Genomic DNA, 23,285 nt, shown 5'->3' on the forward strand with positions numbered 1-23,285 from the left:
TTCTTATGGTCCAACTTTCACTACCATACGTTGCAACTGGAAAGACCATAGCCTTGACTATACGCACTTTTGTTGACAGGGTGATGTCTCTGCTTTTTAGTGTGCTGTCTAGATTTGCCATGGGTTTCCTCCTGAGGAGCAAGCGTCTTTTAATTTCTTGGCTACAGTCCCCATCTGCAGTGATCTTGGAGCCCAGGAAAATAAAATCTGTTACTACCTCCATTTCTTCCCCATCTATTTGCCAGGAATTGAGAGGGCCGGATGCCATGATCTTGGTTTTCTGAATGTTAAGTTTCAACCCAAGTTTTGCACTCTCCTTCTTCACCCACAACAAGAGGCTCTTTAGTTCTTCTTCACTTTCTGCCATTAGAGTGGTATCATCTGCATATCTTAGGTTGTTGATATTTCTCCCGGCAATCTTAATTCAACTTTTGATTCATCTAGCCCTGCTTTTCTCATGATGTGCTCTGCATATAAGTTAAATAGGCAGGGCTACAGTATACAGCCTTGCCAGACTCCTTTCCCAATTTTGAACCAATCATTGGTTCCGTGTCCAGTTCTCACTGTTGCTTCTTGTCCCACATATATATTTCTCAAGAGACAAATAAGATGGTCTGGTACTCCCATCTCTTTAAGAACTTGCCACGGTTTGTTGTGATCCACACAATCAAAAGCTTTAGCATAGTCAATGAAGCAGAAGTAGATGTTTTTCTGGAACTCTGTAGCTTTCTCCATGATCCAGTGTATGTTGGCAATTTGATCTCTAGTTTCTCTGCCTCTTCGAAATCCTGCCTGTACTTCTGGTAGTTCTCGATCCACATACTGCTGGAGTCTAGCTTGTAGGATTTTAAGCATAACTTTACTAGAATGAGAAATGAGTGCAATGGTGCGATAGTTTGAACATTCTTTGGCACTGCCTTTCTTTGGAATTGGAATGTAAACTGATCTTTTCCAATCCTGTGGCCACTGTTGAGTTTTCCAAATTTGCTGGCAAATTGAGTGTAGCACTTTTACTGCATCGTCTTTTAAGATTTTGAATAGCTCGGCTGGAATACTGTCATCTCCACTAGCTTTGTTGTTGCTCAGATTTTCTAAGGCCCACTTCACTTCACATTCTAGGATGTCTGGCTCAAGGTCAGTGACCACCTCATTGTGATTATCAGGGACGTTAAGCTCATTCTTGTATAGTTCTTCTGTGTAATTTTGCCACCTCTTCTTAATCTCTTCTGTCTCTGTTAGGTCCCTGCCATTTTGGTCCTTTATCATGCCTATTTTTGCATTAAACGTTCCCTTCATCTCTCCAATTTTCTTGAAAAGATCTCTGGTCCTCCCTATTCTATTGTTTTCTTCTATTTCTTTGCACTGTTCATTTAAGAAAGCATTCTTATCTCTTCTAGCTATTCTCTGGAATTCTGCATTCAATTGGGTGTATCTTTCTTTTTCTCCCTTGCCTTTCGTTTCCCTCCTTTCCTCAGCTATTTGCAAAGCTTCCTCAGACAGCCATTTTGCTTTCTTGCATTTCTTTTTCTTTGGTATGGTTTTAGTTGGTACCTCTTGTACAGTGTTGCGAACCTCTGTCCATAGTTCTTCAGGCACTCTGTCTATCAGATCAAATTCCTTAAATCTATTTGTCACCTCTACTGTGTGTTCAACAGGGATATGATTTAATTCATACCTGAGTGGCCTAGTGCTTTTTCCTATTTTCTTCAGTTTAAGCCTAAACTTTGCAATGAGAAGCTCATGGTCTGAGCCACAGTCAGCTCCTGGTCTTGTTTTTACTGACTGTATAGAGCTTCTCCATCTTTGGCTGCAGGGCACATAGTCAATCTGATTTCTGTGTTGACCGTCTTTTGATGTCCATGTGTAGAGCCGTCTCTTGGGTTGTTGGAAAAGAGTGTTTGCTATGAGCATCGTATTCTCTTGACAAAATTCTATCAACCTGTGCCCTGCTTCATTTTGTATTCCAAGGCCAAACTTGCCTGTTATTCCGGTTATCTTTTGGCTTCCTACTTTAGCATTCCAATCCCCCATGATGATAAGGACATCATTTTTGGTGTTAGTTTTATAAGGTGCTGTACGGCTTCATAGAAGTGGTCAATTTCATCCTCTTCAGCACTGGTGGTTGGGGCATCGACTTGGACTACTGTGATATTGAATGGTTTACCTTGGATTCGAACTGAGATTATTCTGTCATTATCTGTGAAGAATACCATGATAGCAAGTCTGGCAGAGCAAATGAAGACAAACAAGATTCCATCAAATACAGAACAAGTAGTCCATTAAGTAGGGTAGGAAGTAAAATAAAACAATGGGTTCTTGGATCACCACAGTTGATTATTATTATTATTATTATTATTATTATTATTATTATTATTATTATTATTATTATTATTGATAATTGTTTCTCACTATCTTCAGTACATGGTTCTTATTCGTTCTTGGACATTCTGCATTCCTTCCTATTCCCATCTGAAAGTTGAAATGCGTTGAGATTTTTTTTCTCCACAACCAAGCCAAATCTGGCCCATTTCTCTGTTCAGCCTCTGGGCTGCTGAGATCCACCTATCTCAGGCTTAGAGGATTTATTTAACTTTAATGACCTGTTGCTCTGTCATTCAGTTTATCCTCTGTGCCTGTACCTCTGTTCCTTTAGTGTGTTCACATCTGGGATCTCTTTTATATGAATTGTGTACAATTATAGGTAAAAGGGAATTTAATGTGTGATGAAGGCCACGTTATGCAATATTACAGAGCAAGGAAGCATATGTTGTTTAGAGAAGAACTGATATTGAATAGGCTCCATTTATATTTGTTGTCTGCAATGAAATCATTAATGCACGTAAAATATATATATTTAATGAGTAATATATAAAAAAGAGAGGTCCCAACTATTTGCAAACCAGTCTAGGTGTCATATGGATTCATTCTAATGGTTGAAAAGAGAAGGAGCTGACATTACCACATGTCATCATTTAGCAGTTACCAATTGCCAGAGTCCACAGCTACAACTAAATCCCGGCCTGGTCTTCCTCTCATCTGCATCACTGCACATTTGTGACCTCTTAAATATTCTTCAAAATGCCCCAGTGTAGCATTGCTGCAGGTCGCTTTGGGAAATTGCTATTTTAAATGCTTTTGGTTCCAGGGAATGATTTAAATGGTGGCTTCAGGCTGGTCAGAACACAATGAAAAGTCCTCATGCTGCTGGTGCTTGATACATTCCCCAGAAGATTATCAACATAAGAAGAACTCCATTTAGAGGGAATTTTGCTGTTGGCTTCTCAGGACTTGTCTGGGTTATATGGAAACAATATTTTCTTTTGCTCAGCCAACATCAGTAGATTAAATCAAATGAGAATTTATAGAATTCCTGAATTTGGGTATCTGTAGAAAAGCAGGCAGAGTCTACATGAGGCTTCCTGATTCCAGGTTCTCAATACCTGCCAAATCGCATTGGTCAGGGTCACACATGTTAGGCCAATAATATTTTTTTTAAATTTTAATTCCATTTATATCCCGCCCTTCTCCGAAGACTCAGGGCAGCTTACAAGCTTAGCAATAAATAATAATAATAATAATAATAATAATAATAATAATAATAATAATAAGAAATAATTAAGAAATAATAATTTTCAACAGAAAAGAAAAGAAAAGAAAAGAAAAGAATTGTGGAAATCATACCTAAATATATTTATCTCCCTGCTGCTAAGACCTTTCTTATTATTTCTCTCTCAGCACAGATGACTTTTCTCTTGGCAGGTCCACTTGGTATAGTATTTTTGCATTCAAGAGATGTGAAAAAGGTTTTGTTATTCTAGGGTGGCTGTGGTGGAGAGATGAACATTTCCCCAAACTTCTGTGTCTTCCCACACAGAAGTCAGGGCCTTGGAGGTGGTGCAAAGTTGCATTGGAAAGGCAGGGTGAAGGCAAGCAGGTGGCTACCCTGGCAACTTAATTAATGCTGTAGCAGTTTGGAGGAGGGGGGGTGCTGTTCTCTTGCTTTTCTTCACTAGCTGTGACAGCCTGTGTGGCTCAATTACAGGATAGAGCAAAGCATGAGAGATTGAGGATGGGGGCGTCAGAGAATTGAACCTGTTGCTGTAAATGCCTGTGGAAAGAGCTAGGAATGGTTCTCTCCAGCAGGAAAAAATAAAATAGGGGAATCAGTTAAGTCAAGGTTTTGTGAAGAATTGGAAGTGGGGCAAGAGAAGTGCATTATATCTGAAACATAAGCAGAGAACTGATAGTCTGAAGATGTGTCTTCAACAATACATGTGTCGGGGGCGGAGCCAACTGTCAGAGCGGGCGGCTGTGTGAACGGAGCTCTCTCCTCGCACAACCTCTCACCCAGTGTTCGCGGGGGCTTTTCGGAGCTTCAGGAGGTCCTGTAGGGACATCCGAAGTTGCAGGCAGCCCGGAGAACCTTCATGAGCGGCAGTTCGTGTTGAAGATCCGGAGAAAGTCTGATGCGAGCGAACCGGGGAGAAGGAGGCCAGTAATGGCCGACATGAAGATCTGACAGAGGGACGGAGCCAGCACGTAAGCAGCGGGACAACGGTAGAGCGGAGCTGACGGAGAGTGTATCCGAATATTAAATAGGAAGCGCTTGTGAAAGAGGTACTGGTTCGAAGTGGGAGCCTCACGGAGAGGGAATAAGCGGCGATAGAAGTCTTGAGGGAGGCGTTTGGCAAAAACAGCAAGGGAAAGAAAGCCGAAGACTATATGACTGTATTCTAGCTGGAGAAAAGCTACAACAGGTCAAAGTCTGAGCTTTGGAGCCTTAGAGACTGAACTCTGGATTGTCGGGCGTGGAAAGCGATCAGCTTGGTCTAGTCTGGTCTATCCTGGTAAATTTTGAATTTGTGAACTTTTGAAACTTTTGAAATTCTACTCTACTTGTCACGGGCGGCCATTTGATATAGCAATTTAGTAACTGGAGGTTTGTTTAGTGGGACACCTACTGGTCTTTGACAGCAGAGGAAGACGGAAAAGGTGCCAATTTCTGCGCCGGAAACGGGGGGGGGGGGAAAAGAAGAAGAACGTGACTTTGATTATATTCATACTATAGAATTTTATTATATAAATTGCTTAGTTGGTAATAAGTATCTGGTGGTAACTGTTTTATATATCTTTTGTCATAGAGTTAAAAGGTTTATATAAGACTCAGGGTATTATACATTGATAAAACGCTGTTAAAATTGGGGAAACATGACAAGTATCTCGGGAGCAACTAAGCCTAGCGCTGGCAAAAAGGCAGCAGCACAGGGACAGGGGATGTCCTCAAGTCCCTCCAATCAGAAATCTATAGAGGATATGCTGCAAAGGGAAAGATCTAACTCGAATTCCTTTAAAGATTTACATGCCCTTTTGCAAAACCTACACGAGGCAATGGCCAAAAACCACGAGGAGATGAAGAGAGAAATAGGCCAAATAAGAAACGACACTGGTGAATTAAAGGGGAAAATCCAAGCGATAGATGATAAATTTGAAGGGATTCAACAGCAATTAGTCAAAAATGAACAAAGACTTCAAGATATGGAAGCTAGAATGGAAAAAGAGGAAAAGAGAGTAGATGATTTAAATGAAACACTCCTTCAGGCTAATAAGGAATTAGAAACAACAGTCATTTTTCTGGAAGCAGAAAAGGCTGCTCATTATCTACGCTTCCAGAACGTTCAAGAAAAAAGAGGGGAAGATCTGTTGGTCATGATGGCAGAACTGATGGCAAAGGCACTCGGTGTAGGGAAGGAGGAAATGCTGGCGGAAATTGATGAAACATACAGGGTCCAAACTAATTATGCGAGAAGGCACAACCTCCCAAAAGAAGTACATGTAAGGTTAGTTAAAAAATCAATTCGGGATGAGCTTCTGCATAGATCTAGAGAGGAACCATTAGAATTTCGGGGCCAACCAATCACCATCCTTAAACAGATACCTAAAAGGATGAGGGATCTGAGACGCGGCTATCAATTCTTAACATCCAAACTAATAAGAGAAAATGTAAACTTTAGATGGCTAACTCCAGAGGGTATTCTTGTTACGTGGCAGGATAGAAGGCATAGACTGGACACGATAGAGAAGGCAGAAGATTTTTACAAACGCCACTTCCATAGCCAAGAGGAAGTAGATTTAGAAGATCAAGATGGAAGGGAGGTAAGAGAAAGAGATACAATACGTGTGGCAATGGATGGGAAGATCTTAGCTACAGAGGATAGAAGGAACAAATCCGGTGAGTTAACAGAGAAACATGGAACTAGAGACAAGGAAGAGAGAGAGCCCCGAATCACGAGATCCACAAAAACCAGAAATAAGTAAGATGAAGGGAGGTGAGTGTAGTATTATGTCTGTGAATATTAATGGATTGAATTCGCCAGTGAAAAGGCGGAAATTTTTTAATAGGCTTATTCACCAACAATTGGATATCGTGGCAATACAAGAAGTCCATATAAAGGAACAACAAAAATATTTGTTAGTACAACCAAGAATAGGGAACCTATTCGTTTCCTTAGACCGACACAAGAAAAAGAGAGGAGTGGCACTATATGTAAACCCAAAATTGACTGCAAAACTAATTTATAACGATAAAGAGGGTAGAATACTGATAGTCGAGGTTATAATAAATCACAGGAAGGTCATGATGGTAGAGATATATGCCCCAAACCATAACCAAGAACAATTTTTCAAAACACTTCACAATAAGATATGTAGCATTGATTATGAGGAGATTTGTTTAATAGGAGATTTTAATGCTATCCTAGATATAAATTTGGATTATATGGGAAAGACGCTTAGGAAAAAGAAGAGAAGAACTCTACCGAGATCTTTTCTTAACTTGGCTGAGGAACTAAATATCCAAGATGTCTGGAGGGAAAGAAATCGTAAGGCTAGACAATATACATATTACTCCAACCGACATAACTCATGGTCTAGAATAGACATGGTGTGGATGACGAAAGAAATTAGTTCAGAAATAGATGAGGTACATATAGCGACAGGTACTTGGGCAGATCACAATCCTATTAAACTTATCTGGAAAGGTTCCAAAAAAATATCCAGATGGACGCTTCAAAGAGCAATTTTAAAAGAAGACGAATTCAAATCTAAGATGGAGAGAGAACTAAGTTTTTTCTTTAAGGAAAATAAAGCTATAGACACCTCAGTACAAAACAATTGGGATACAGCTAAGGCTGTGATGAGAGGGGTAGCGAGGGCATATATGGTATATAAAAATAAGGGGAAAAGACAACAACGGGAAAGATTAGAAGAGGAATATAAGAGCTTAGAAGTTACACTCCAACAAGATCCACAAAAAGAGAATATCAAGCAATCTATGGATCTGATTAAACACAAACTTAACATTCTAGACAAAGAGAAATTGGCACAACAATTGAGAAACACGAAACAAAATTTTTTTGAAAATGCAAATAAACCGGGCCGGTGGCTCGCATACAAATTGGGAAAACAAAAGGGGAAAAACTGGATTCACGAACTACGAGATGAGGAAGGGAGAATATTCCACCAGGAGGAAAAAAAAAAAAAATTATAGCCCAGGAATTTTATGAACGTTTATATAAAGAAGATAGCCAGGCAAGTGTGGAGAAAATGGAGGAATATTTTCAAAGAGCCAAACTACCTAAGGTCACAGAAGATACCAGAAATATGTTAAACGAGGAAATTCGACTATCTGAGGTGATAAAAGCTATTAATGCACAAAAGAATAATAAAGCATCGGGACCCAACGGTCTTCCATCAGAGATTTATAAAGAATTACAAAATATCCTAGCTCAACCCCTAGTGGAGGTATTTAACGCAGTATTAGAAGGCGCAAGGACGCCTAAATCTTGGCTAGAGGCAAACATAACCCTTATTCCGAAAGATAACACAGACCATACATTAATCCAAAATTACAGACCCATATCACTTCTTAACTCGGACTACAAGATATTTACATCAATTATAGCGGAACGATTGAAACGATTTCTGAATGATTTCATACACGCAGATCAAAATGGTTTTCTCGCTAAGAGACACACTAAGCACAACATTAGAATAATATTAGATACATTGGAGTACTATGAATTACATAGCGAACAACAGATGGCATTACTTTTCTTAGACGCCCAAAAGGCATTTGACAATGTTAAATGGTCTTTTTTGTGCCAACAGCTTAGCTTTATGAATATGGGTGAAAAATTTATAAATATAATTAGGGCAATTTATGACAATCAGGAAGCAAAAATAATTATTAATGGGGAAGCATCTAGCAAGTTTCAAATTCAAAAGGGAACACGGCAAGGCTGCCCCTTATCACCGTTGCTGTTTATATTGACTCTTGAAGTATTAACGAGAACTATAAGAAACGACCCAAAGATAAAAGGATTAACCATTAAAAAGGAAACCTTTAAATTGCAAGCTTTCGCGGACGATCTAGTTTTTATTATGGAGGATCCATGTCAGACGGGACCAAAGCTATTGGAAGAATTATCTAAATATGGTGAGGTTGCCGGACTGCGAATAAATAGAAATAAGACCAAGATGATTGTTAAAAATATGACCAATAAACAAAAAGGTAATCTGGCCGAAATCACGGATATAGAAATAGTCAAGAAAATAAAATATTTAGGGATTAACATTACGGCTAGATGCACTTCACTCAAAAAGGATAATTATGATAGTGTAGTGAATCAAATAAAAGGTGACCTGGAAAGATGGGGAAACCTAAAACTCTCATTATTGGGAAGAATCGCTGTCATTAAGATGAATATTCTGCCTAAAATCCTGTTTCTGTTTCAGAATATCCCAATTCAACTCGACTCTAAATTTTTTCGAAATTTGGATAAATTATCACTAAATTTTATTTGGCAGGGGAAAAAACCAAGAATTAAATTGAAATATTTACAAGACACGAAGGAAAATGGGGGTTTTGGATTGCCAGACTGGGAATTATATTACCACGCCGCGGCCCTGAGCTGGATTAGAGAATGGGTAATCTTGAGAAATAGAAGACTATTAACTTTAGAGGGTCACGATTTGCAATATGGCTGGCATGCTTTCCTATGGACGGAGAAACAAGGTCTTTTCTCGCATTTTCAAAGACACCGGATCAGGCAAGCGCTACTCAATACTTGGAAAAAAATTAGATCTCACAATTACACCAAAATACCGGTCTGGCTATCCACCCTTGAAGCGATAGTTTACCCAAATCTGTTTGATTTGGGTAACATAATCTCATACAAGGATATTCTGAATGAGGAGGGGGAATTGAAACTTAGGAATGAACTAGAATTACAAGGTATAAAACTCGATTGGTGGGCCTACTTACAAATCCAATCGAGATTTAGGAAGGATAAAAATGAATGGGGGATATATACCTCTGAAACAGCATTGGACAAAATATTATTGGGACCGGACTCTAAACAAATAAGGAATTTTTATAAATTACTTTTGGGATATAAGCTGTTTGAAGAGCAAGTGAAAGACCCCATGTTGATCTGGGCTAACAATTTAGGACATAAAAAATTTTGGAGAATGATTTGGATTTGGCTGAAAGAAATATTGAAACAAGATCTGGAGTTTAGTCCAGAACTTTTCTTGTTGGGAATCACGAAAGAGAAATATCCTAAAGATGTGCTATACTTAACGATCCATATTATCACAGCAGCTAGAATATCATTTGCGCAAAAATGGAAAAAGAATGAGATCCCAGGACAAAAAGAGGTTATTAGGAAAATTTGGGATTGCGCTGAAATGGACAGATTAACTTTGGAATTAAAGAATAAAGATCAATCAGACTATTATAGAATTTGGAACAAATTGTATCTTTGGATGGATAAAAAGAAAGGTCTCTATTAGGTTTTACAGACTAGCTCACTGTTTTAAATATTGTGGTATTTCACCGATTTGTAATCTAAGTGTATTTAAGTGTATTTTTGATGTACATATATACATGTATATATATATATATTTAAACATTGTAGACAAAAAGGTTTGTCAGCTCGCTGGTACTGTGTCCAATGTTTTTAAATAATAAATTTAGTAAAAAAAATTTAAAAAAAAAACAAAAACAATACATGTGTCTTCAACAATACATGCCAGTAATGGGTGGAGTTGAAAACATGAATGGATGAAGCTAGAGATAACCCCTCTTTCTTTCCTTTTTCTGCCATCTCATTCTCTCTGACTTTTTCTCTTTCTCCTGTCCTCCCTCTTTCTTCTTCTTTGCTAGGGAGTGTTGTAATAGGAACATGTTGCTCTTGCTAAAGGTCCAAACTAATGGCTTACAAAAGACAGCTGAAATTGGGCCAAAGACTACAAGCAACTCTTTAAGAGTGGCAAGTTGCCCACTCCTGGCTTAGAATGGGAAGAGTAAAAGCAAGAATAAAGAATCAGAGCAAGAACGGACAGGGAAAGGAATATTTTCCTTTTTATTTAGGAAGGAAAGAGAAAAGCAAAAAGGAAGAATATCTTGTATCGATAAATAAGAGAGGTGTGGATATGCAGGTGGATACCAAGTCTGGGTCATTACTGGTCTCCTGGAACAAGAAAGTACAAAGCAGAGAAGAAGAAGAGAAAGAAAAGCAGCAAAGGGCTTTAGGCACACTGTATTTGGAGTAATTCGGGAACTGCTTTTGAGGTGGGACAGGCTTCTCTATGAATTCTCCTAGGGTCTGTGTATATGTTTTTGTGCAGGTATGTATGTGTTTTATATGCTTATCCATCACATATTTCTTGTTGCATATTGCAGAATGGGGGAATACAAATCAGCAGAAATTTATTTTTTATTATTATTTTTTATTAAATTTATTGACTCCCCCTCCATCTTACCTCAGGGTAACTCTAGATGGCTTACAATATTAAATATTATCTACATAGAATCTTCTCCCATACTATGTTGGAGAGGTCATTGGTCCTAGATTTAGTTATACATAAAGGTAAAGGTAAAGGTTCCCCCGCACATGCGTGCTAGTCGTTTCCAACTCTAGGGGCCGGTGCTCATCTCCGTTTCAAAGCCGAAGAGCCAGCGCTTGTCCGAGGACGTCTCTGTGGTCATGGGGCCGGCATGACTAGACGTCAAAGGCGCACGGAACGCTGTTACCTTCCCACCGGAGTGGTCCCTATTTTTCTACTTGCATTTTTACGTGCTTTCGAACTGCTAGGTTGGCAGAAGCTGGGACGAGTAACAGGCGCTCACTCTGTTATGCGGCACTTGGGATTCGACCCGCCAAACTGCTGACCTTCTGATCGACAAGCTCAGCGTCCTAACCCACTGAGCCACCGCATCCCTTTTTAGTTATACATAGACTTGTTTAAATCAAAGAGATTTACAAACTGTAAACAGATCCTTTGAACAAGTCCATTAATTTCAATAATTAGCTTTAAGTATAAATCTGGGAAGAATCCCATTTGCTTTTAAATATAAAATCATCTAACCAAGCACTGGGAAACCACATAGTAGGGAAAAACATGGATAATCTTGCCCAATTGTTTCGTGCCCTTCTTTGCAACATTACAACTTTACAACTTTCCTTATAGCATTAGGCAATGTTGGCAGCTGATGACAAAGTGCCATGGAGAAAATAGTGAAGTACTGTTAATTTCAGCTTTATATTTATGGGTAGGGGGCTACTGGCGAAGACAGAAAAAAATGTCTTAGCATTTATTCAGGTGACACAAGGCTTTCAGGGTATATAAAACTGTCTGTTCCAATGGCAAAAAAAGAAACCATTGATCGATACTCAGAGTTTTGGAGATGGACTCCTTCTTATCATTTGTATGCTAGCTTTTTCTTATATGAATCTAGAAACTGGTTTGCCAAAGGATGTACAGTATGTCTAATCCTACTGAGGATTACAGTCATATAGAAAAATACTATCAAGTGCTTATCTGTACATCAATTGTTTTTTTTATTAGATGTTCAAGATGGTAGTATCTTTTACCACCTCCAATTATTCTTGACAACAACCTTGAGATAGATTGGTCTCAGAGGCCCAAATCTGTCTTCAATAGTTGTTTAATTGCTAAAAGTAGTTTTAAACCCAAGTCCTTATCATTCTCATCTAGCACCTTAAACATTTTACCATGTGCAAACAGCATCAAGGACCTATTAGAATTGATTCATTTTCTGAGGTTTTGCAATACACCAGTAGTCTCTAATTCTCTTGAAATGGACACTTAATATTAGAACCATCATTAAAAAGGCACAACAAAGAATGTTCTTCCTGCATCAACTCAGGAAGGTCAAACTTCCTGAGCTATTGATACAGTTTTATAGAGGAATTACAGGTAATCCTTAAATTACAACAGTTCACTTAGGGACTGTTCAAGTTATGGCATAACCTCTACAATACTTATGACACAGTCCCGAAGTTACAAATGTTGCAGCACAACAGTCATTCATCCTTATGAACGACAGCAGAGGCACTACAACATTCTCCCTGCCTGTTTTCCCCCACCCCTGCCGGATCTCCACAGGGACTGGGCCTGTGAATACTCACCTTGCAAAGATCTAGCCAGCCTTTGATTTCTTAACCTGCTTCACTGCTTCAGGCCTTTGGTGCATTCACAGAGAACGAAGGCCTAAAGTACTGCAAGTTCATGTGATATTAGTAACACGAGATCTCACAAGATCTCACAGTACTTTAGGTTTCTGTTCTCTGCAAACAAAGGCCTGGATGAGATCTGTGGATTTCCTCAAGGACTTTGCCACTGAGAACAGAGCCCCGGAGGGACTTCTGTTCTTGGCAGCAAAGGCTTTTTGCAAAGATGACCAGAGCCTATAGGGCCATAATCTCTCATCCCTGTAAAGTAAAGGTAAAGGTAAAGGTTCCCCCGCACATGCGTGCTAGTCATTTCCGACTCTAGGGGCCGGTGCTCATCTCCGTTTCAAAGCCGAAGAGCCAGCGCTTGTCCGAGGACATCTCCGTGGTCATGTGGCCGGCATGACTAGACACCATAGGCGCACGGAACGCTGTTACCTTCCCACCATAGTGGTCCCTATTTTTCTACTTGCATTTTTACGTGCTTTCGAACTGCTAGGTTGGCAGAAGCTGGGACGAGTAACAGGCGCTCACTCTGTTACGCGGCACTCGGGATTCGACCCGCCAAACTGCTGACCTTCTGATCAACAGGCTCAGCGTCCTAACCCACTGAGCCACCCTGTAGGCCTTGGCAAATCTTTGCTGAAGGCGAGAGGCTGGAAAGCTCCCTTGATCATCGAGATCTAGGTAAGATAAGTGACTTGGCCAGGCAGGATGGAAAGGGGAGGAGGAAACATGAAGTATCTCAGTGGATCGGGGGAGGCCGTGGGTGGTCGGAAGCACTATGCTCCCCTATGGCCTTCCCCATCCTGAGATAGCTCGTGTATTCAATGACCCCCACATTCGATTAGTGGAGTAGGCGAAAGTAGGGAGTGATCACATTCAAGTTATGTGATTTACTCTTACGAATCCTTGGGTTACGAATGTAATTGGCAAGCACCATTACATTTGTTACTTAAGGATTAGCTGTATTGAATCTGTCATTTGTTCTTCTATATTTGTTCTTATCGGGAAGGTGCCGCAGGGCATTGCATGCCAAAACAACTAGACACATGGACAGTTTTTCCTTCATTCCATCACTATGCTAAACACCTACAGTAATTCTCACAATGCTGCCTCATGTTTCTGTGTATTTATCCATGTACTGTAATATGGCTGTAGTATTATTTACCCTTATTATCTTTTTTGCTCCCACCTTTTATTGGTATGATGATGATGATGATGGATTATCATTATTCACTGTGCTTTGCATGTATATTGGGAGCTTCTGCATCATAGCAAATTCCTTATGTGTCTAATCACACTTGGCCAAATAACATATTTGATTCAATTCAATTCAATCAAAGAGGTTGGACTCACTCAACACAAAATTGGTGTTGTTGTTTTTTTTTTTAAAAAAATCAAGCTTAGCATTCTAGGTAGTTGCAACTGCTAAGTCTTTGACCAGATTAATCATGTATTTATTTTGATGCTGCCCAAATGTGGGCTGTTCACTAAAAATGTTATAGAAATACAGGAAGGAATTTTAGCTTTGCCTCTCCTTTAATGTAAGGCAAATATATATATATATATATGTGTGTGTGTGTATTTATGTATATTTATCAGGGTGGAAATAATAGATTTTTTTAAAAAAAATAAAATAAAATTGGATTTTTTTATTTAAATTGGATTTTTGTTATTTTTATCAAATTTATTTTAATAAAATGCTTTTGGAGTAAATATCTATCTAAATATAGTTTTCTATTTAAGATACATTAATAATTTAGTTTATTCAGCATGAAATGGAGCTTAGTAATGTAGCATGAGGCTGTATATTCTGCAATATTTACATTTTTGGTAAACTTGTTCAATGAATCCAAGCTCTGCAAGCTGAGATAATATGCACTGCATTGATGCATTCACACAATTTCACAGTAACCATAAAACAAAGTTCAGGAATATTCCTTTATCCCATTGTTTTACAAATCTATGTACACAACAAATTGTATGATTTTTCGAAGAGAAATGCATCTGTACCAGGCTCTAAGTATTTTAATTAAATAAAAGAATTTGAGTAGTTCTCCCAACTGTATGATTAACCTATTAACATAAAATCGGTTCTGATATCGCTGTTTTACTAACCTGACAGCTTATTATTTTAAATAGGGAAACCTTCAATTTGTTTCCAAATAATAATATTAAAAATTCTAACTACCAGCAAGAATGAGTCTTTACATTTAAAGAGCACCTGTCATTTCAGACCCATCATGGCAGTGCCTGTTAGGGGCCATCCACTCACCTGCTGCCCACCATGTCCCTCACCGTGTTGTGTCACTGCGGCATCACCAGCCGCCCCATTAAAGTGAGTGGGACTGTCGGTGAGTCAACAGCGGGTCAGAGGATGAGTCGCTGCAGGACAGAGATGATAGTTGCTCTTTAAAAATTATGATTTAAATCGAGTTGATTTAAATCAAGCCTTTTTACTAGTGACTTAAATCATGATTTAAATTGAGTTGATTTAAATCATTTTTGCCAATACAAATTAAACCAGCCATTTTGCTAGATGAATTTACAATGCTTTGTTTGTTTATCCCATAAAACTGATTGTCCCCATTTACATCTCAAAAAATGGATGGTCTTTTATAGTTTAGTAAATTACATAATTTATTCCATCCCCTTTAATATTTCAGACTCACAAAGTAGTGTACTGGGGAAAGAAAATATTAGAAAAAAATATATTTAAAGGATGATCCTGGCATGAAAGTTTAAACTTCACAGATAAATTCCTCCTGGCAACAAAGTCTGTCTCCTATAAACATGAGAAAATATCTAAATATGGCTTCTGATTTGGAGTAAGAACTGAGAACCGAAACTGATCGCACAAAAAGTAAAGCTAGATATTCACTTAGTCCTTCTGTAACAATGAATTTTAACTCATCAATGTGATATCAAGGTGACTCATCTATTCTAGAAAATATTTGGTAACACATTTTAAGCACTTTGTTTTAGCTGTCCCTAGGAGGTTTTATCTAATCTTATCCAAATTTATTGAAATAAATTTTGTTCCCATTGTTTGGTGTCTAAAATGAGAGACACTGAAATTTAACCCTATGGTTAACACGTTTCTGTAATTTAGACACACATTTTAGGACAGAAATGCAAGGAAGGAAATTAAATACTTCGGTATTCAAGAATATCATATATTTTCATTCCTAGACATCCAATCATCTGGAATTCTTTCAATTTTATCATTTGTACAGTTAATACATTAGTTTGTGAGTGACCACTTCACTTAATCACCGAATTGCTGGTCCTAGTTATGGTCACTAAATGAAAACTATCTGTACTCTTTGGGAAATGATGGAAACTGCATATTACTTGGAGATCTAATTATGGCTCACAGCCTATCAGATGATTACATTGATTGATCCATGACTTGCACTTGCCTTTTTTTTCCTGTTTCTCAGTTGTAATTTGGTTTTTAATGGGGCCTTTGGTGGCTCGGTGGGTTAGGACACTGAGCTTGTCGATCAGAAGGTCGGCAGTTTGGCGGGTCGAATCCCAAGTGCCGCGTAGCAGAGTGAGCGCCTGTTACTCGTCCCAGCTTCTGCCAACCTAGCAGTTCGAAAGCATGTAAAAAGGCAAGTAGAAAAATAGGGACCACTACGGTGGGAAGGTAACAGTGCTCCGTGCGCCTTTGGTGTCTAGTCATGCCAGCCACATGACCATGGAGACGTCCTTGGACAAGCGCTGGCTCTTTGGCTTTGAAACGGAGATGAGCACTGGCCCCTAGAGTCAGAAGCGACTAGCACGCATGTGTGGGGGAACCTTTACCTTTACCTTACCTTGGTTAAAGAGGATTATTATATTTTTACTAATTCTTGGATTTTGCTTGTTGGTTGTTTTTAGTTGTGTGAGATATCCAGAATCACAAATGTGAAATGGCCGGCCATACAAATTGATTGAATATATAAATAAACATTATCAGAAGCATTAATTTCCATGGCCGATGAGCCAGGTTTAATGAATTCCACACTAATCATTTACTCAAAATCAGAACATTTTCACTTCTTTATTATTCATTTCCAGGTTTTCAGCACTTATTCCAATGAGGAATATGACCGTCGAAATGAAGATGTTGATCCTATGGCTGCCTCAGCAGAGTATGAACTTGAAAAAAGAGTGGAAAGGCTGGATCTTTTTCCTGTGGAACTGGAAAAAGGTAATAGGAAAATGTGTCTGGAGATGAATTTTCCTTTTCAGAACTTGCAGAAATGGGATGCTGTTTAGAGGAATCAAGAAAGAACATAAGGCATTTTGATCAGATTTCTGCAGCATGAGCCCTTTTGTATTTTCCACACACATTTTAAGAATAGGTCACTATAAGCTAGTTTGTCTCTGAAAGGGGCCTTATTTTCAGCTTGCTGCATATTTCGCTCATCACCTTCAACTGCTTTCCCCCAATCATTTCCTTTTATCTTCTTGCCCTTCTCCTATCAGTTATTTTCCCCTTAGGAATGGCATAGGAAAAGCCACAAGAAAAAAATAAGCTGTTATGGCAGATATAGGCTACTTTTGTTCACAGGGCTGTAAGGGCCCTCGGCCTAATTTTTAAAAACATGTTCAGCAAGAAATCAGTTTAGATCTTTGATAAGACATATCTGTCTTTTCCTGCAGCCTGCTGCATAGGAGAAAAAGAAGAGAATAACAAAATAAAGAAAACACTGGGTTTAAAATGCAATGTGATTTGAATCATAATCATGCTAAACCCTAAACCCAAGTGAATAAAGTTCTCTTTCTGTGTTCATGTAACATACTATGCCCAGAAAAAATAAGCAGAAGTGTTGCATATCATGAAATCCTAGTTTATATACCATGCTAAGAGAAGACTGGCTTTCCACAACAAGATAAATCACAAACTATGCATTTTTATCTAGTCTCCACTTAAGCTTGACTATGGTTTCACCCAGTGCTTGGTTCCGTCTGACTCACCATGTGCCTTGCAACATTACCCCAGAACAGTCCTAGATAGAGAAGCTATTCCTCTTTGTATTAAGGATCATTATCAATTTAAGATTGGTTGTTTTTTTCTCCATTAGCTCGGTCTTCTTTATGTTTAATTGTAGTCCCATTTTTCACTATATTCCTTGACTTTTATAACTAGAATTTGCAGTTCAACTGCATTTCCAGCTATCATAGTAGTGATAGCATACCACAGATTGATGTTTTTTTCCCTCCAGCTTTAAAACTTCACTGATCTTCTTCCAATCTGCTTCTCTTAATATAGGTTGTCCTACACTTATGACTGGATGCTTAGAGACTGTTCAGAATTATAATGACACCCCCTCCCCCGCAAAAGGGGGACTTTTGAAATTCTGATGTTCCCCACACCATCCAGTCTTTTGAATGTATTTTAGGCATTTATAGCACCCCACAGCAACATGACTGTGATTTATGACATCTTTGCCAGAAACCAGTATTTCATTGTGGTTTATGGCAAAAGCTGACACATAGTGAACAGTGATTCATTTAACAACCACCCTGTTTGCTTTCTTCCACAATAATTTTATTTTATTTTATACAAAAAGTTAAAATACAAGTTCCAAAAAAGAAAAAAAAGAAATTTTACAAAAAGAAAGCAAAATTAGATACTTAAAAATGAGCAATGGAAAAGACAAAATATAAAAACACATATACATCTATTATGCCCCCGTAGTTGAATACTGATGTATTTTGCAGCAATAATAGTTTCTGCTTCTTGCAAAGCAGGTGTACAATTTATATACTTCTACATATCTATTTGCAGCCAATTTAACCTGTCATGTATCTACTATATATAAGGAAAGGTATTAACATGTAAACCAACAGCAAAGTTAAACTTCAAAGCCCTCTGTTAACAATCTATTATTATATTTAACTCATATAAAGTCTACAGGGGCTTTTTATTTACCAGAAAGCATTGCAATCATTATCTTTGATCCATCTAGGTTGATTGTTGTTATCCTTGTTTGATTATTAACAATAAAACTTAAAATTTTGTTTGGGGCCTTTCCCAACAATTGCATCTCATTTCCCCTTGGAGAATGGATTTGACAAGAGATGCTGTGTTTTTATTTACAGGGAGACTTTCTGAACAACGGGTACACCATGTTTGTTTTGCTCACATTTGTTTAACAACCACTGCAAAAAATGTTGTAAGAATTGGATCTGGTCTCCTGGTGACCTGCTTTATGATTATCATAACCTACCAACGTAATTAATAGGCTCAGTTGCAGTCATAAACTGAGGACTACCTGTATTTTCCAGCATATTGACTGAATAAATAAAGGAAGAGTCTGTAGCCTTGTTTCATTTCTTTGCCAACCTGGAGCCAGTCTGTTTCATCATGTTCTGTCCATACTGTGAGTTTCTGACCTGTACATTGGTTTTTCACGAGGACAGTGAAATGTTCTGGGAATCCCATTCTCTGAGCATATTCCACAGCTTGATATGGTTGGCACAATCAAGGCCTTTCTGTAAGCAATGAAGTACATACTGACTTCTTTTTTATACTCTTTAGCTTTCTCAATTACACAGTATACATCAGCAATAATGTTGCACGTTCTTCTTCCTTCTCTAAAGCCAGTTTGAACATCTGGCATCTCTTTTTCTTCATATAGAGCTCTAATTTGTGTTGGATATTCTAAGCATTATTTTGCTAGCTTGTGAAATAAAGAATATTGTATAATAGTGCGCACACTCTTTTAAGTCCCCTTTTTCATATTGTAATATAGATTTTACCACTTCCAATTTCATAACTACTATATCATTCTCCAATGTTCCAAGACCTTTTACTTGGGACCTTTACTGATTCCTCTTCTGTTGCCTGCCATCTTTCTGTAGATATTTTTTCAATTCCTGTAGCCTTATAACTTAGTAATGATTGAAGTGCTGCTCCCACTTCATCTTCTAGTACTAGAGTTTCTTGTAATTGGGAAATAACTACTAAGCTATATTGGATGTTATAAGGCCCAAACAAAAAAATGACATAGCAAAATCCAATCTAGTCCAATCCTTTATTTGCTTACACTTATTTGACAGAATCTTTCTGAACTAATCTTTCTGAACCTACTAGATGTATTCTTAGATATTCTAGAATGTGGCTAACCTAAACCTCTTGCCCTCTCCCCCATCCATTTTGGGACTGCACAGTGTCTTAATTTTAACCTTTCTTTGATGAGATTTACTGTCTTCTCCCTGAAAAAGCTCTGTGTTGCCAAAACTTCTGTCCACTAATTTTCCTGGTGCACATTCCCTCACAGATATTGGCATCTTTGCTGTACAATATTTCAGTATATACCTCCTATCTTTGATCTCCTTTGTTATTGTCGATTGGCGTTCTTTAAAATACCACATTGAGATTGGAATCTCTTTCTAGGTTTAGACATATTTAGAAACACCTTCCTTATTTTTCCATGTTTCTTTTCATCTTTAGGGTCTTTACAGATGTTGTTGTAATACTGCTTCTTGTCTCTTCTGACAGCTCCTTGAAACTCTTTGTAAAACTTCTTCCTGAGATTTTTATCTTTCTTGGTTTAGTTTCTCTTCTCCTCTTGCTAACTTGTTCTGGGATCTAGTTTGCTTTCTTCTGTTTCTCCATCTTTGGCAGTCCCTTTTCAAATTTATTCTTCTTTCAGTTCATTTCCCATTTCTTTGGTTCTCTAATGAAGTTCAGAACTTAAAAGAAATTCCTACTGTTTTCCTTGAAAATGATTGGTGTACTTTTACCACATATTGTGGAAACTGGTTGGCTTTCTTCTTTCTTACGTTTGCGTTTTTGTGGTCAGTTCCACAGTCAGCTCCTGTTCATGGCTTTAATGCTATAAGTGAGCTTGTTCACCTTCTTTTAGCAATAATATATTCAATTTGTCTTCTGTATTCTCCATCTGGGACGCGGTGGCTCAGTGGGTTAGGACGCTGAGCTTGTCGATCAGATGGTCGGCAGTTTAGCAGGTCGAATCCCGAGTGCCGCGTAACAGAGTGAGCGCCTGTTACTTGTCCCAGCTTCTGCCAACCTAGCAGTTCGAAAGCACGTAAAAAATGCAAGTAGAAAAATAGGGACCACTACGGTGGGAAGGTAACAGCATTCCATGCGCCTCTGGCATCTAGTCATGCCGGCCACATGACCACGGAGACGTCCTCGGACAAGCGCTGGCTCTTCGGCTTTGAAACGGAGATGAGCACCGGCCCCTAGAGTTGGAAATGACTAGCACGCATGTGCGGGGGAACCTTTACCTTTACCTTTTTATTCTCCATCTGGAGAGGTTGTATACAGAGGAATTGTTTTGGATGTTTAAAGACAGTATTAGCTATGAAGAAGTAATTGGAATATCTGAAATTGATAAGTCAGTGTTGTGCTTTTCAATTTCTTAAACCACATAGCCCCACTAATAATCCAACTATACCTTTTTCTTTAATATTTCCAACTTTGGCATTCCACCTCTTGATTTGATATTCTGTCCATTTCAAATTGAACTTGATCATAAAATTCATTGGCCACCTCTTGTTCTTCATGAACATTTGGAACATAAAGTTGAAGGGTCATCATATTAAAAGGGCTGTCCATAAATTCTGATTGATAATATGTGGCCATTGATTGCATTGCAGCCAAGTACTGTTCTTGCTATACTTTTCCTAACTATAAAAACAATGTCACTTTGATTTTAATGTTCTGAATAATAAAATGTCCAATCCTAGACTCTATTCGTTGATGCCTAAAGTATCAATTTTATTTCATCTTTCATTGTAATGGAATGTGTGAATAACCTTGGGGAATGAGGGAAAGAGATTCTGCCTAGGAAACAATTAGAAAAGAGAGGCAGGATTCCCCAGGGACTTAATGGTCAGAGAAAAAAACTTAGGAAGGACCCACCCTAATGGACCAAGGACTTAAAAATGGTGGCGGAAATTTCTACTTTCAGGCTTGCAAGTAGACATGATTCTGTTGATATAACCTTACAATAAAGTAGATGTTGTTAATGTAGACTTACAATTAAGTGGAATTAGCTCATCTGGTCATGTTTCCTGTCTGGTTTATCTGGGAGGGCTGATATTCAGTGAGTTGTGCTTTCCAATATTCATGCTTCATATATTCCATGTTTGCAAAAGTAATTCTGACTGCAGCTTCTGATTTTCTTTTCCTGTATGGCAAAATCAAGAACTTGATGTCCCAAAGGCTTTAATCTAGCCACATTATAAAGGCCATTAGTATTCTGAAAGTTCCTTGGCCATTCCTAAGTAGTGTGTTGAATGTCATCTGACCTGAGTGGCACATCATATGGCATTATATTATTTTATATTTTTTTTTATTCATGTGGTTTTCTTGATAAAAATATAGGGATGGTTTACAATTGCCATAGTATGACCCGATATCTTTGCCATTGCACTGAAATGATCATCTGTCTCTAGCTTCTTTCTATATAACTGCTTTCTGATATAGGTGACTGCTTTTTTTTAGCTGGGCACGTGTAGTGACCTACATGCCCTGGGAGATGCTGTTGGAAATATATATTCTAAATTCTGTTTATGGATTCTATGGTGAAAATGGACAAAAATGAACTAATGATTTGTCAATTTGTTGATTAAGAAGGGATAAATATAGGAAGAAAGCAACTATAATGTAATTCCAAAGGGGAAGGAAGATTAAAAGAAGCATTCTTTTTTCTTTTGCTTTATCTGTACTATTTTCTTTATCTGCACTTTTTCATTTACTACTCTTTTTATATACACTTTATTATTTATCTTTTAATTATTTAAAAACTATTTCCCCCTTTTCTCTTCCACCCTTTCCCCTCCCATGATAATGAGCCAGCCCAGCAGTAATGGTGTGTGTGTGGGGGGGGGGGGGGGAACTGAACCATAAGCAAAAGAAATGAGCTGATATTGCACAAGACACTAAGTCCATTCTTCCCCCCCTCCAAATCAATCAATCAGAGTTACAATAAAGCTTAGCATGTTGTACGTATATAGCTACTAGATTTTTTAACTGACCTGATTAAACAGGTTGAATGATCACAGTCAATTTCTCTTTAAAGAGCCAGGAAGAATTCCCCTCTAGCTGATGGCGGAAATTTGCAGTAGCAGGTTTCATTGAATATATTATCAGATTCTGGTAACCTTCAGACTTGACACCTCATATTTTAATTCAATTCACCTCTTCCTTGTCTCATGCAGATTCTGAGGGTCTTGGGATCAGTATTATTGGAATGGGGGCTGGAGCTGATATGGGTCTAGAAAAGCTTGGCATATTTGTCAAGACTGTGACAGAAGGAGGAGCAGCTCATCGAGATGGCAGGTCAGTAGGACTGATATTACATTGGGAACGAAGCTTATCTTGGAACAAGAATATAGCAAAACAAGACCTCTTGCTTTATTGATCATAATCAAACTCTGCTGTAGAAGAGATCGTTAAAATTGTAGATTTCTTCCTTGTTTTCTGTAAAAAAATTGACAAATCTTTTCCTCCTAAAAGTTCAGGATCATAAGATGTCACAACATAAGTTTTAAAAACTCACCTCCCATATATTATATTTGTATCATCATTGTCGGTGTAGCATTCTGTTAACATAATACCAGAATGAAATAATTTTGCTGAAAAATTCAAAATTTTCTCTTTGACAGATAGTGAAAAATTGTACTAACCCTGATTAAGGAACATTAGGCTCTCTTTTTCCAACCAGGATTTATTTTGGCTGGAAGGATTTATTTTGGTGAAAGGGGGAACACATAAAA

General features: G+C 38.2%; 1 protein-coding gene across 1 annotated transcript in view; it reads left to right on the top strand.

Annotated features, from left to right (window-relative positions):
• PPP1R9B (protein phosphatase 1 regulatory subunit 9B) overlaps positions 1 to 23,285 on the top strand; it is a 95,307-nt gene that overhangs the window by 40,362 nt on the left and 31,660 nt on the right. Inside the window, exons 2-3 of the mRNA XM_083376924.1 lie at positions 16,605 to 16,737; positions 22,728 to 22,848. Of these exons, the coding sequence (XP_083233050.1) occupies positions 16,605 to 16,737; positions 22,728 to 22,848 (254 nt within the window). The remainder of the gene's footprint in view (positions 1 to 16,604; positions 16,738 to 22,727; positions 22,849 to 23,285) is intronic.

Source organism: Vipera ursinii (genome assembly GCF_947247035.1).
Source record: "Vipera ursinii genome assembly, chromosome: Z".
Classification (NCBI taxonomy): domain Eukaryota; kingdom Metazoa; phylum Chordata; class Lepidosauria; order Squamata; family Viperidae; genus Vipera; species Vipera ursinii.